The 14,389-nt window shown below is 35.4% G+C and overlaps 1 protein-coding gene across 10 annotated transcripts in view; it reads right to left on the bottom strand.

Moving 5' to 3' along the window:
* Positions 1–14,389, bottom strand: part of C15H8orf89 (chromosome 15 C8orf89 homolog) — a 99,558-nt gene that overhangs the window by 69,533 nt on the left and 15,636 nt on the right. For 8 of the 10 annotated variants that reach the window (XM_055091347.1, XM_055091342.1, XM_055091340.1 and 5 more), the window contains exons 2-5: positions 12,062–12,228; positions 10,350–10,503; positions 8,412–8,505; positions 7,025–7,082 (exon numbers count right to left, since the gene is read on the bottom strand). In XM_055091347.1, coding sequence (XP_054947322.1) covers positions 7,025–7,082; positions 8,412–8,505; positions 10,350–10,503; positions 12,062–12,188 — 433 coding nt within the window. In that variant the 5' untranslated portion in view covers positions 12,189–12,228. Of the gene's footprint in view, positions 1–822; positions 893–7,024; positions 7,083–7,155; positions 7,184–8,373; positions 8,506–10,349; positions 10,504–12,061; positions 12,229–14,389 lie in introns of those variants that run through there. The other 2 variants (XM_055091346.1, XM_024126933.3) reach the window with 2 other exon arrangements.

Genomic DNA, 14,389 nt, shown 5'->3' with positions numbered 1-14,389 from the left:
ATCCCCCCGGACCGGGGCACGAACCCGTGTCCCCTGCATCGGCAGGCGGACTCTCAACCACTGCGCCACCAGGGAAGCCCTCACCTTTACTTTTAAGGATATTGTCATTGAGCATAAAAATCGAGTTTGCCAGTTACTTTCCTTCGGCACTAGAAAATGCCATTCCACTGTCTTCTTGCTTCCATTGTCTAAATTGGAAAGTCTGTTGTATGTCTTACCACTGCTCCCTCGAAGGGAACATATCTTTTTTCTGTTTTTTAAATATTTAGTCTTTTTACTATGATGTGCCTAGCTGTGGTTTTGTCTCTCTCCTGCTGAAGTTTCATAGAACTTTTTGTATTCACTGCTTGGTATTTTTTAATCTGTTTGCGAAATTCTCAGCCAGTACGTAAGTACTGCTTGTCCCACTCTTCTCTTGCTCCTCTTATTCTGAAATTAGAATTACACATGTGTGAAGTAGTTTTATCTTGTCACATATTGTCTTTGCACATTCTGTCTGTATTACCTGTCTTTTTTCTCTCTTCACTTTAATTGGGTATTTTTCTAATGACTTATCTTTCATTTTACTAATCCTATCATCTATTGTTTTCCATTTTTTTCCCACTTTACTGAGGCATATATGACAAATAAAAATTGTATATGTTTAAGGTATACCACCGATGACTTGATATACATATACATTGTAAAATGATTACCACAGTTAAGTTAATTAACAAATCAATGATCTCACATAGTTACCTTTTGTGGGGAGGGGAGAAAAGAACACTTGAAATCTATTCTCTCAGCAAACTTCAGTATACCATATAATATTATTACTATTACCTTGGCTGTGCCATACAGCATGTGGGATGCAGGATCTTAGTTCCCCAACCAGGGATCGAACCTATGCCCCCTGCAGTGGAATGACAGAGTCTTAACCACTAGATCACCACGGAAGTCGCGAGCATATAGTTTTATTAACTTTAGTCACCATGCTGTACATTATGTCTCCAGAACACCTCTCCATTTGCCTCAGCCCCCACTTTCTAGTAACCCACCATTCTACTCTGTTTCTGTTTGACTTTTTTTTAAGATTCTATGTATAAGCGATACCATGCAGTAATTGTCTCTCTGTCTAACTTATTTCACTTAGCATAATGCCCTCTGGGTTCATCCATGTTGTCACAAATGGCAGGATTTTCTTTTTATGGCTAAATAATATTCCATTGGGTATATATATCTATCACATTTTCTTTATCCATTTATCTGTCAATGGACACTTAGATTGCTTCCAAATCTTGGCTGTTGTGAATAATGCTGCAGTGAACATGGGAATTCAAATATCTCTTTGAGATTTGGATTTCATTTCTTTTTTTAAAAAAATTAATTTATTTGTTTATTTTTGGCTGTGTTGGCTCTTTGTTGCTGCATGCAGGCTTTCTCTAGCTGCAGAGAGCGGGGGCTACTCTTCGTGGCAGTGCGCGGGCTTCTCACTGCGGCAAGTTCTCTTGCTGCGGAGCATGAGCTCTAGGTGCACGGGCTTCAGTAGTTGTGGCTCGCAGGCTCTAGAGCATAGGCTCAGTAATTGTGGTGCATGGGCTTAACTGCTCCGTGGCACATGGGATCTTCCCAGACCAGGGATCGAAACTGTGTCCCCTGCATTGATAGGCAGGTTCTTAACCACTGCGCCACAAGGGAAGCCCCTGGATTTCATTTCTTTTGGATATATATCCAATACTGGGATTGCTGGATTACACGTTAGTTTTATTTTTAATTTTTTGAGGAACCTTCATACTGTTTTCCATAGTGGCTGCACCAACTTACATTTCCACCAAAAAGGGTTCCCTTTCCTTCACACCCTCACCAACACTTGTTATCTCTTGTCTTTTGGATAACAGCCACCCAACCAGGTGTGAGGTGAGATCTCATTGTGGTTTTAATTTGCATTTCCCCGATGACAAGTGATGTTATGCATCTCTTCCTGTATCTACTACCATTTGTATGTCTTCTTTGGAAAAATGTCTACTTAGGTCCTTTGCCCATTTTTAAATTGGGTTATTTGGTCTTTTGCTATTGAGTTGTAGGAGTTCCTTATATATTTTGGATATTAACCCCTTATAAAATATATGGTTTGCAAATATTTTCTCCCGTTCCATATGCTGCCTTTTCATTTTGTTAATTGTTTCCTTTTGCTGTGCAAAAGCCTGTAGGTTTGATATAGCCTACTTGTTTATTTTGCTTTTGTTGCCTATGCCCTATCATCTGTTAAATCTAATTTATTATTGTATTTTTCAGCTCAATAATTTCTATCTATTTTTTATAGATTCTAATTCTCTGATATAATTTTTCATCATTTTCTCTATTATCTTGAATATATTAAATATAGGTTTTTAAATCCCTGTCAAATAATTCCTATTTGTATCTTTTGTAGGTCTGCTGCTGTTGTCTGTTTCTTCTCTTGGTTTTTGTCATTCTTTTATGCCTGATAAGTTGTATTTTAAAAAATTTATTTATTTATTTACTTGTTTATTTATTGATTTATGGCTGCATTGGGTCTTCATTGCTGCATGTGGGCTTTCTCTAGTTGTGGCGAGAAGTGGCTACTCTGTTGCAGTGTGTAGGCTTCTCATTTCAGTGGCTTCTCTTGCTGTGGAGCACAGGCTCTAGGTGTGCAGGCTTCAGTAACTGTGGCATGCAGGCTCAATAGTTGTGGTACACGGGCTTAGTGGCTCTGCGGCATGTGGGATCTTCCCAGACCAGGGCTCGAACCCGTGTCTCCCGCACTGGCAGATGGATTCTTAACCACTGCGCCACCAGGGAAGTCCAAGATGTATTTTTTTTAATGTCTGGTAAGTTTTGATTGAATGCTTGAGACTGTGTACACAAACCTGTAAGTCTCTGGTTTATCTTATAGTTTTCCAAAGAGAATTTAATTTTCTTCTGGTAGGCATATCACTTTAATCCAGTCAAAACTGGGTTTTAACACAATAAATAGAAAAATGTAAAAGGATGAGCTAAAGATGAAATAAATAGCATGTCAAATGTCAAAAAAATTGGGTTTTAGGCTTTTTTAAAAGCTAGTCTATTGTATGCCATTATTACAGTGTGTAGCTCTTCAACAGTTTCAACTGAAAGCTTGTGTTTGCCAAGGGCTTTCCATCTTGGCAAGCCTTAAACTCCCTTCATCTCCCACTTCTGTCTCCCCGGCAAATGCTAAGTTACTGAAATCTGTGCTCAGGCCTTTAGCCTCCAAGAAGCTATTTTCTGCTTCATGTCCTAAAATATTACCCAGCATACATGTCACTTAGAAACAGGCAAACACCTGTTGGAGAATTTGCTCACAAATATTTGGGCTCAGTTCTCTGCAGTTATTCCTGCAGAATCTCAGCCTTTTGAGTTGGAAATGATTGCTCTTGACACCTTAAAACATTGTTTTTTAAATACTTTTATTATTTTATATTTTTTAAAAAACGTTTTTACTGTACATTAATATACATGTAATATATTACTTTTATACTTATTTTATATATCACAAAATATATTTAAATTATTTTTTATGATTAGCTCTTATGTGAATTCTTGGTAGTAAAGTTGGTCTGATATAAGTTATTCCATCATAATCAGAGATGGAAGTTCTCTGGGCCATTTTTTTGAAAGGTGTGACCACATGATCCTTTCAAAATTTAAATCAGACTATATTAAAATCATTCTTTTGTTAAAATCATGTAATGGCTCCTCATTTCAATCAAAGTTAAATATAAAGTCCCTTTCAGGGCCCCACATGGTCAGATACTCCATTACCTCTCTTACCTCATCTTCCACCCTCTGAGATTAGCCATACTTGACTCCTGATGTTTTTTCCAACAGGTCAGGTACCATCCCGCCTTGGGACCTTTGCTGGCCCCAAGAGAATAACTTTTTCCCAGAGTTTAACTCCCTCACCTCTTTCAAATCTTTGCCCAAATATTACTGCCAACCACCCTATTTAAAACTGTAAATCATCCTTCTCTCCCCAGATCTCCTGATCTATCTTACCCTGTTCTATTTTTTGTTGTTGTTTCTACTGCACTTCCACCTTTTAAAATACTATGTAGTGGGCCTTCCCTGGTGGCACAGTGTTTAAGGATCCGCCTGCCAATGCAGGGGACATGGGTTCGATCCCTGGTCCGGGAAGATCCCACATGCCGTGGAGCAACTAAGCCCATGTGTCACAATTACTGAGCCTGCGCTCTAGAGCCCATGAGCTACAACTACTGAGCCTGCATGCTGCAACTACTGAAGCCCATGCACCTAGAGCCCATGCTCTGCAACAAGGGAAGCCACTGCAATCAGATGCCCACGCACTGCAACGAAGAGTAGCCCCCCACTCATCGCAAGTGGAGAAAGCCTGCGCACAGCAATGAAGACCCAACACAACCAGAAATAATAAAAATAAAATAAAATAAAAATTTAAAAAATAAGTTTAAAAAAATAGTATGTATTTTAATATACTGTGTGATGGATTTGTTTATTATATTTAATGTTTGTTGGCTGTATTCTCTCACTAGAATGTAAGCTCCACAAGGGCAGGGATCTTGTTTTGTTGAGAGATGTACTCTAAGCCTAAGAACTAGAACAATGAATGGTACAGAGTAGATGCTAAATTCATGTTTGGTGAATGAATGAACGAATGAACTGCCTTCTTATATGACTCTGAAGGAAAAGCAACAAGTATTGATATTTACTGAAGACTCCATATGTTGTAGGATTGGTACAGGCACTACAGAGATACAAAGGTGAATAAGACATAGTACCCAGCCCAAAAGAACCATAAAGTTGGCCTACCGGAAAATAGGCAGGCAAATATTCACTTGGGCCAAGATGCAAAACAAATGTCTTTTGTTCTAATTAACATTTATATTTTTATTTCATGTTACCTGTTGATTACAGAAGTGGTTTATAGCTTATGGAAATTCGGATAAAGGAAATACCCAAGAAGTTCATGAACGTTTAACTTTATGAACTTCCACAGACTAAACTTACAAAGCTGCTGACAAATCAATCTGACTGCCACTGACAATCTCAATAGAAGTCTTACTTAGTAATTTTCATTTTTGTTGTTTGTTTGGAGGTGCTCTATTAACTCCATTACTCCAAAAGTGCAAAATCATGGAAGTGAGGAGTGCACTATAAGAAGATAACTATGATTATGACAAAAATTAAAAATAAGTAAGGTTTAAAACATGTTATGCTGGTAAGGAAATAACTGTTGTGCACAGGTAAAGGATGAAACACTTGACAGTCTGAAGGACAAGTAACAGACAACATATAACGTTAAAGGTGTAATGCTTAAAACAGGGTTCTCAACTGAGGGTGATTTTGCCACCCCAAGGACATTGGGCAACATCTGGAGACCTTTTTGGTTACCACACCTTGGGAGGTGCTAGTGGCATCTAGTGAGTAAAGGTCATGGATGCTGTTAAACACCCTACAATGCACAGGACAGACCCCCACAGCAGAATTATCCAGTCCAAAATGTTAATACTGTCACTGTTGAAAAATCCTATTTAGATAATAATCAACAGAAGGCAAGAAAATATAATGACAAAATGAAAAATGTTTGACTGTACTACAGCTCAAGAATCTTCACCATTGACTTTGGGTAAAATTACTTCAGGAAATGGCTAAGAATTTATTGGAGAACATAAATGCTAGACATATGCACTATGTCATATGCCATAAATGGTTCCTTTAGTATGTTGCCCCATGAATCTGTAACACGTGAAGCAAGGAATGAAGCAGTAAGTGTAGATATCAGAGCTGCCAGGAAATTCTCCAAAATCTTGTAGACATCATTAAAAGTGTAATTAACTGACTCAACAGTGTCTGTTTTTGAAAAACAAAATTCTGAATAAATGTATCAGAAAGGTGGAAGTGAGAATGTCTGATTTTAAAGCTTCAAAGGACAAACTCATACTCCAAATAGGTGGAAATGCTCCTTGGTGCTGTAAAGTCTCTTAGTCACCATGGAGTAGTTTTTTGGAACCCAAACTGTTGGCATATAGATAGGTTTTTGTAGTTGGATGTTATAGGTACACAGGTTTATGAAAAAATTAATTAGAAGATAAGGCTAGAAAGGAAAGTTAGGGGAAGACGGTAAAGAGTTCAAGGCCAAGCTAAGGAGTTCATACTTCAGTCTGTAGGTAACAAGTTGTTTTTGAAGAAGGGAGTGATGTGATTAGAGGCCAATTTTAGGCTTTTGTTGTAGTGTTAAAGGACTTCCAAGGTCAGAAACTCTAAAGAAAGACCATTTTGCAGGGTGTGCAACGGTCCACATGAGATATGATGAGGGCCCATCCCAGGGTCCTGAGAGGTATGCCTGTTAGCATAACTGATGCCACCTTGGGTCCACAGTTTCTCCTGTCCTCCCACTGACCTTACCCGGGACTGTACTGTGCAGTGAATCACTTCTCTGTTGTCAAGGGCTTTGTGATTAATAGATATTGCTTAATAATCATTAGGACCAGGTGACCTCTATGCTCTGTTAGCCTCCAAACAATGATGAAGACCTTCCCTGACATATTCCTGGCATCCATGAGAATAGTTACCCATTCATAAATCTTGACTTAGGAATACACTTCCTGTTTTCAAGCACATACTCCCCATGCCCTAGGTTAACTATAAAGTTGTCTCAATGGCCCCTCAGCAGTGTGCAGTGTGACTACACATGTTTCCAGATCGTTGTCCTCTCAATCCCATCCTGTGAGTAAGTTACCATATAATAAGCTGATCCATTGATTATGTGGAGCTGCCTGCCTCGGTTTTCGGTCTCAAGATGCCTTCTCAGTTCGGTAGGCACTTTTTGTTCCCTCCATCCTCCAACATGAGGTAATAATGGTATGTATATATTGAACACAACATCCACTAAGTTTATAAACAAAGCTTAAAAGAAACATTAACAAAACAAAGACAATTAAGTCAATGGAAAGAAAGGAAGTTTAAAAAAAGATAAGTATGGAATAGTTAATAAGACATGTGGTAGGAGAAAAAAGATGATCCAGCCCACCTTTTGATTTCTCCTGAAGTGGTGCCACAGTACATGTTGGCTTAGTCTTCTTTAACCTAAAATTACATATTATCATAAATTCACTCTTACATAAATCCAGGGTACATTAATTTTTTTAAATATAGTAAGAGATAAGAAGCTTGCTTTCAGTGAAATTCACTTGTTGAAGGACATCATATGAAAATTAAATAAACGTTAAAGGAAGGAAACTCCTTCCATCACAAATAATCCAATCAGAAGCGGATATGAACCAACTCAGTATCTAGATTTTTGTTAATAAATTTTACCAGTGGATGAGTGTTAGGTCTGACTTTTCCCACCTTTATCTTATCACTAATCATGATTCAGGAAATGCTACAGGAAGGGACTCAAGATTAGATGAACAGGGTATCTAGATATGCCAGATCCCAATTATCAGTTATTTGTGCTCTTTTTACCTATTAATTACCACAATCTGAGTCTTGTCATAATTAACTTTTGTTCCTGTTGGAATAGATCTAGATAATGAGTAGGTTAAGAGGAAATATGTCACGATTGAATCTGCTGTGGGCGAGATAACCCATAAGAATTCCAAATTTCTTGTAACTTCGTTAAACTTTAGAAGTCAGCTATAACTTTTTTTTTTGTTCTCTATTCAATCAAAACATATATTAGTTCTTAATCCATGTGATACAGTTTAATGAAGTCAGCTTACACGGCTGCTTGGAGGTATCCTAGCAACTTATTACCATGGCAACATCACACTTCTTAGTTGTCAAATATGGGTACAGTCAAGATGAGCCAACCAAGTATTCACACTGAGGTTTGGACCTCAAGACCAGCCTTAATGATTGTTATGTGATAAGGTTTTAGTGGTCCCTAGGGACACTCCTCAGATTCTCTTCCACCTACTGACTGATAACTGAAATTCTATGATTTATCTCCTTAGTGTGAAGGGCTTTATGTCCTTCAAAAAACATAGAACATCCATTTTTTTAAAACAGTGTCCAATATCAGAACAAATATCTTTGTGTATTGGTTGCATGGAACTTTTAAAGATAACACTGGTGAGTTGAGAGGTCATACTGCTTCAGTTTCATAATATTAATTGAAGGGAATTAAACTCACAAATCATCGTTTCAGGTCTGCTAACCTGCCAGCTAGAGGCAGTCTGTCATACCGCAGGATAGTCAGCTGTAATTTTTAAATACACTTCACCTCTAAGACTATTTTCAGTTATATTACCAAAGTATGCCTTGAGATTCACTAAAAAATTTTATCATTTAAGAAATTTAAAAACACATTAAACTTTTATCAGAGTTTTTAAATCAAATATCCACATATGGAGATTTTAAAAAAAAAAAGGATACGGGGTATATACAAGACAGACAAAAATTAGTACTTCCCTGCTTTGCCAAGACTGTTCTTTCACAGGGCATTGTTCAATATGCAGAGGAGAATAAAATACTTGTAGGCAACCCGACGTGTTCTCAGTAGAATGGCTAAAATAAAGACACAGGGAAAAGAACCAACATTTACGTTCGCCAAGCAGTTCATAAGCAGTGTGACATGCAGCCACCACTCTTCCACTTTGTGTCTGAAGAACACTTGTCATAACATGAATATAATATAGTCAAATTATTCTTCATGAAATTAAGTAAATTCACACTCAAGTCAACATAAAATATTAAGGGATCATTTCACAAACAGCCAAATTGCAAATGAAAAAAATAATGAACTGAAATCGGATGAAAAAGGAAGCAAATTGAAGACTTAAAATCTAGAGGCCCAATGGGTTAATTGTTGGTGCTTTCCGGGTTTCCAGTTTCTTTAAGATGATCATATGCATTGAAAGAAGGGTAGCAAGACTGGTCTGTACTGAGACAAGTCCATGGCCATAGGCAGCTCTACATACGTTTGCCCAGAGGTCAAGAGTGAGCTGACTGTCAGGGATACAGGTGTCTCGGTAACAATGGAAACTCACTGTCCTTAAGTAGGTTTCATATTCATGTTTCCAATGGTGTCTCTTCTTTCTACATCCCTGCCATCCCTCCTCTTTAACTGCTACCATCTACTCCACTAGCAACTCACAATCTCTCTTCTACCATCTCTGATTCTGCCTTATTTCATCATAACCTCACTTCAGAAAGAGTAATTTTGCTTTTTATATTTTTATAGCTTGACAATCTGCCCTCGAATGATATTTAAAATGATGGGAAAAGCTTTATGTATGTTATTGTTCATTATGGTGTTATTTGCAAAACCAAAAAAAAGTCAAAGCAACTTGAAAGTCCAACAATAGGGAAATTAAATAAAATTAAATAAACGATTGCTCTAACAATGAAATATAATGTGGCCAGTAAAGACTGTTTGAAGATTATGTCATAACATGAAAAAAATACATACGTGTAATATTAAGTAAAAAAGGGCAGAATAAAAAATTGTAAGTACACTAAAATCACAACTCCAAGAAAAATCCAAAATGAAGGAGGATAGAAGAGAAGCTCCAACAATAAAAACGGATATGTTAGGATGGATAAATTATCAAATAATTATTTTTATTTTTTCCCCAAATTTTCTACAAAGTTCTTATTTATTTTCATAATTTAGATATAAACTGTCCACAACTTTTCATTTTCAGTATACTCTAATTATCTATATTACCAAAATTTTGTTTCCAGAGTAATTAACAAGACCAATAATACTAGCGGAAAACTCAAGAAATATATTCTGAAATTCCAATATGTGTGTGCTATGTATAACCAGATGACTTCAAAGCACACTATGGCAGGAGATAATATGAAAATATACATCCTCCCCTAAAGAGAGTTACAACTCAGACTGCTATAAGTGCTTCATCTTTTTTTAGGCTGGCAAAATGAATTAGTACTAGGCATTCAATAAATACTTTATGAATAAATAAATAAAGGTCTTCATTAGGCTGACATCTCATTCAGGATCTCCCCTCACACCACTTCAGTCAAACTAGAAATGAAACACAAGGTTCTCTATTCAGGGTACAGAAACCTGTTAATATTGCAAAGAGTTCATTTATTTATATTGCTAAAAATTCCTATATTCTCATGAGCAATCAATGCTAAAGCAATAAAGATTTTTTTAAGTAAGTCCTTAAATTCCTTCTGGCAATGTCACTTGAAAACAGAAAAAAGTACCTACTGGTCAAACTGAATAAAATCGCTAATTGAGATTTTTAAAAATTAAATCCTTTATGCAAAAAATAGTAGGCAAGAAAGAATTAGATTCACTAGCCAGAAAAACCTCTACATTCAGCAGTGTTACTATAAATAAATATTCAACAAAAGAGAATCAAAAAGAAATGACCTACCTGACAGGAGGCATCTCGGTATCAGCATGCAAGAGTCCTTTATGAACCTCTAGTGGAGTGACACTTACACTTTTTTGGCAATTTTGCAATCCTGGTAAATATGGCATTTTGACACATTCTTTGAATTCTTCTAGACCAAATGCTGTGGTGTATTCTAATTAAAAATAGTATAATAACCATCTGTATTACTTCTTAATTAAATGTATATAATTTCTTTTTACTATATACTAAAATGTATAATAAATATACCAAATCAGTCATTAAGGAAATAAAATTAAGCTACTGTAATTGAGCTAACATCTTTCCCAAGAGAATACCTTTCAATTCCGAGGATAGGGACTGTAGGCAAGAGCTGACTAAGGGGCTAAGAACTATTAGAAGAAGGAAGAAGGGCAGCTTCACAGATCTCCCATAGTCATCACTGCCCTTCATTATTTTGTTTAATCAGAATTCCCAGAACATTAGATACATTCACATTAGATACATTCACATTGAAAGACAGATTAAAAGCACTTTCAAGAATCTTGTAATATCTGCTACTTTAAATCCTTTCACCTTCCTGCTTTTGTGTAGATAATCAAGAGGTACAAATACATGATTATCGGAGCTAGCAGTGACAGAGAAAAGAATTCCATTTCAGGCATTGATTTTAACTTTCACTCTGCAAAATCCCACATCAAATCTATAAACAGCAACATCTGAAGCATCAGGAGGGCTTCTTCTACTGACCTCAGGTATCACTGGTATAAGATGTTGTTCATATTATTCTTTTTTTAAAAAAAACTTCAAAATGAAGACAGTAAATGGAAAAAGAAGATTAAGAGATTAAAGGTTTGGATGATTTTTAAACATAGAGAATTGTTTTCTAAGCTTTCTCTACTAAGTAAATCTAGCATAGCAATAGAAATAGTATTTAATGGGACTAGAGTAATATTAAACGCTCAAAATGCTATTTTTCAACCTTTGATTATTCTTTTTTGGAAAAAATAGTTTCTCTTGATCAAAATGATGTAGAGTTTCTTTTCAGTAATTAGATTTGGAGGTAGGAGAACAGATAAACTGGTGTATCTTTAATAGGAATCTAGTAAAAACGTCAAAAAAATACAGTAACACACTCAAAACCAGGAGTGATGAAACGACTGGGGAGTTTGAATTTTGTTGTTTTCAAGAATTCTATCTCCATTAATAAAGCCAAAGGCAAAATTCAGTATGAACAAGAAATACAATTATAATTTGAAATTAAGGGGGAAAGTTATTACACTCGTATACAAGCCAAAAGTTCTGAAATTAGTCTTTATTGAGCAACTATAAGATATAAGATACTTTCCACATAGCTCACTCAAAAAATAAAGTTTAGGTTAGAATTATTAATACAAAAAGATGCTGTTAGAGATTTGGGTTTCTTAAAATATAAATACCAACTTGAGGTATTTAAAAACAAACATGACTTACAAAAAGAAGTATGATCCAACAGAGGTAGCACTACACTGATATCAAGAGTAGTTCTTTAGAATTTGTTTTTTATCATGAGTTATAGAATTACCTTACGTAAATTATTCCTAATCTGCTTCCATTTTTCTTTTCCATAAGCCTACAGTATTATCCTTCTTACCTAATGTTACAAAACTTATTTAATGTCTCTTGACTGATTAAAAAAGTACATGTAAATTCAAGGTACTACTTCTATATTTTTGTAAGTAAAATGAAGTTACCTTTCCTCATCTTTTGTGTTTCTAAAACTGCTTTCCTCCAACTTCTCTCAAAAAGAAAACAACTGTCAAGGGAATTTCTGGTGACATTAGAAGGTTCAAATTTGATTTCAGGAGGCAGCATTGGCATTTTTTCTTCTTTTCTCAACAGTGCTGATGAAAGTAAGATGCTGCACCAGATTCAGGACACAAAATACAGAAAAACAAATTGTTTTCCATCACACAAATTAAATACTAATATAGATTTAAATGAAAAGTTTACTTATAACATGTAAATACATATTCTTGGGATTTAAAGCAAGAGGCCTTTAACAACATAGCTAAAATAAGTTGTAAGACTTTTTTCTTTTAAATAGTTTATATTTTAATGAATTCTTTCAAATTTGAGGTTACAGATATTTGGCAATATAAAAAAATCTAAAGTTCAACAGCAAATTATCATGTACGTGACAATGTAATGCTTAGGATTCTCTCAAAAATATTACCATTATGCACCATGACCAAGTGAGATTTATCTCTGGAATGCAAGGATGGTTCAACATACAGAAGTTAGTTAATATGATATACCACATTACAGAATGAAAGATTAAAAAATCACATGCTCATCTCAATAGATGCAGAAAAAGCTTTTGATAAAATTCAACATACTTTCATAATAAAAACTTTCAACAAACTAGGAACTGAGAGAAATTATCTCAACATAAAAAAGGCTATATATGAAAAGCCCATAGCTAACATAATCAAAGGTAAAAATTGAAAGCATTCCTCTAAGATCAGGAGCAAGGCAAGGATGCCCACTCTCACAACTTCCATTAAACATAGTATTGGCAGTCCTAGCCAGAGCAACTAGAAAGAAAAGCCATCTAGATTGGAAAGAAAAAAGTAAAACTGTCCCTGTTTTCAAATGGCATAATCTTATATATATCGAAAACTCTAGACTCCACAAAAAAATGTTAGAACTAATAAAGGAATTCAGGAAAGCTGAGGGATACAAAATTAACAAACAGAAGTCACTTGCATTTCTATACACTAACAACAAACTATCTGAAAAGGATATTATGAAAACAATCCAATTTATAATAGCATCGAAAAGAGTAAACTACTTAGGAATAAGCTTAACTAAGGGAGTAAAAGATTTGTATGCTGAAAAACTATAAAACATTGATAAAAGAAATTAAAGAAGATGCATTCAAATGGAAAGACATCCCATGCTCATGGATTAGAAAACTGAATATTGTCAAAATATCCACATTACCCAAATTGATCTACAGAGATTCAATGCAATCCTTATCAAAATGCCAATGTAAAAGAATTAAAAATTTTAGTAAAAACAATTAAAAAATTAATATGGAATGTAAATCAATGAATTTAGAACACTCCCTCACACCATACACAAAAATAAACTCAAAATGTCTTAAAGACTTAAATATAAGACATGACACCATAAAACTCCTAGAAGAGAACATCAGCAAAACATTCTCTGACATAAATTGTAGGAGTGTTTTCTTAGATCAGTCTCCCAAGGCAATAGAAATAAAAGCAAAAGTAAACAAATGGGACCTAATCAAACTTATAAACTTTTGCACAGCAAGGGAAACCATAAACAAAACAAAAAGACAACCTACAGATTGGGAGAAAATATTTGCAAATGATGCAACCGACAAGGCTTAATTTCCAAAATACACAAACATCTCATACAGCTCAACATCAAAAAAACAAACAATCTGATTAAAAACTGGGCAGAAGACCTAAATAGACATTTCTCCAAAGAAGACATACAGATGGCCAACATCCCTAATTATTAGAGAAATGCAAATCAAAACTACAATGAGGTATCACCTCACACCAGTCAGAATGGCCATTGTAAAAAAAAGTCTACAAATAATAAATGCTGGAGAGGGTATGGAGAAAAGGGAACCCTCCTACACTGTTGGTGGGAATGTAAACTGGTACGGTCACTATGAAAAACAGTATGGAGGCTCCTTAAAAAACTAAAAATAGAGGTACCATGTGATCCAGCAATCCCACTCCTGGGCATATATCCAGAGAAAACTCTAATTAGAAAAGATACAGGCATCGCAATGTTCATAGCAGCACTATATACAATAGCCAAGACATGGAAGCAACCTAAATGTCCTAGATGCCCACTACTATATATAAAATAGATAAACAACAAGGATTTACTGTATAGCACAGGGAACTATGTTCAATATCTTGTAATAAACTATAATGGAAATGAACTGAAAAAAAAAGAATACAGATATATACATTTACATGTATAACTGAGTCACTCTGCTGTACACCTGAAACTAATGCAGTATTGTAAATCAA

This window comes from Physeter macrocephalus, chromosome 15 (genome assembly GCF_002837175.3).
Source record: "Physeter macrocephalus isolate SW-GA chromosome 15, ASM283717v5, whole genome shotgun sequence".
In the NCBI taxonomy this organism is placed as follows: Eukaryota; Metazoa; Chordata; class Mammalia; order Artiodactyla; family Physeteridae; genus Physeter; species Physeter macrocephalus.
Note: the sequence above shows the minus strand (reverse complement) of the source record. Positions and strands in the feature narration are given on the sequence as shown.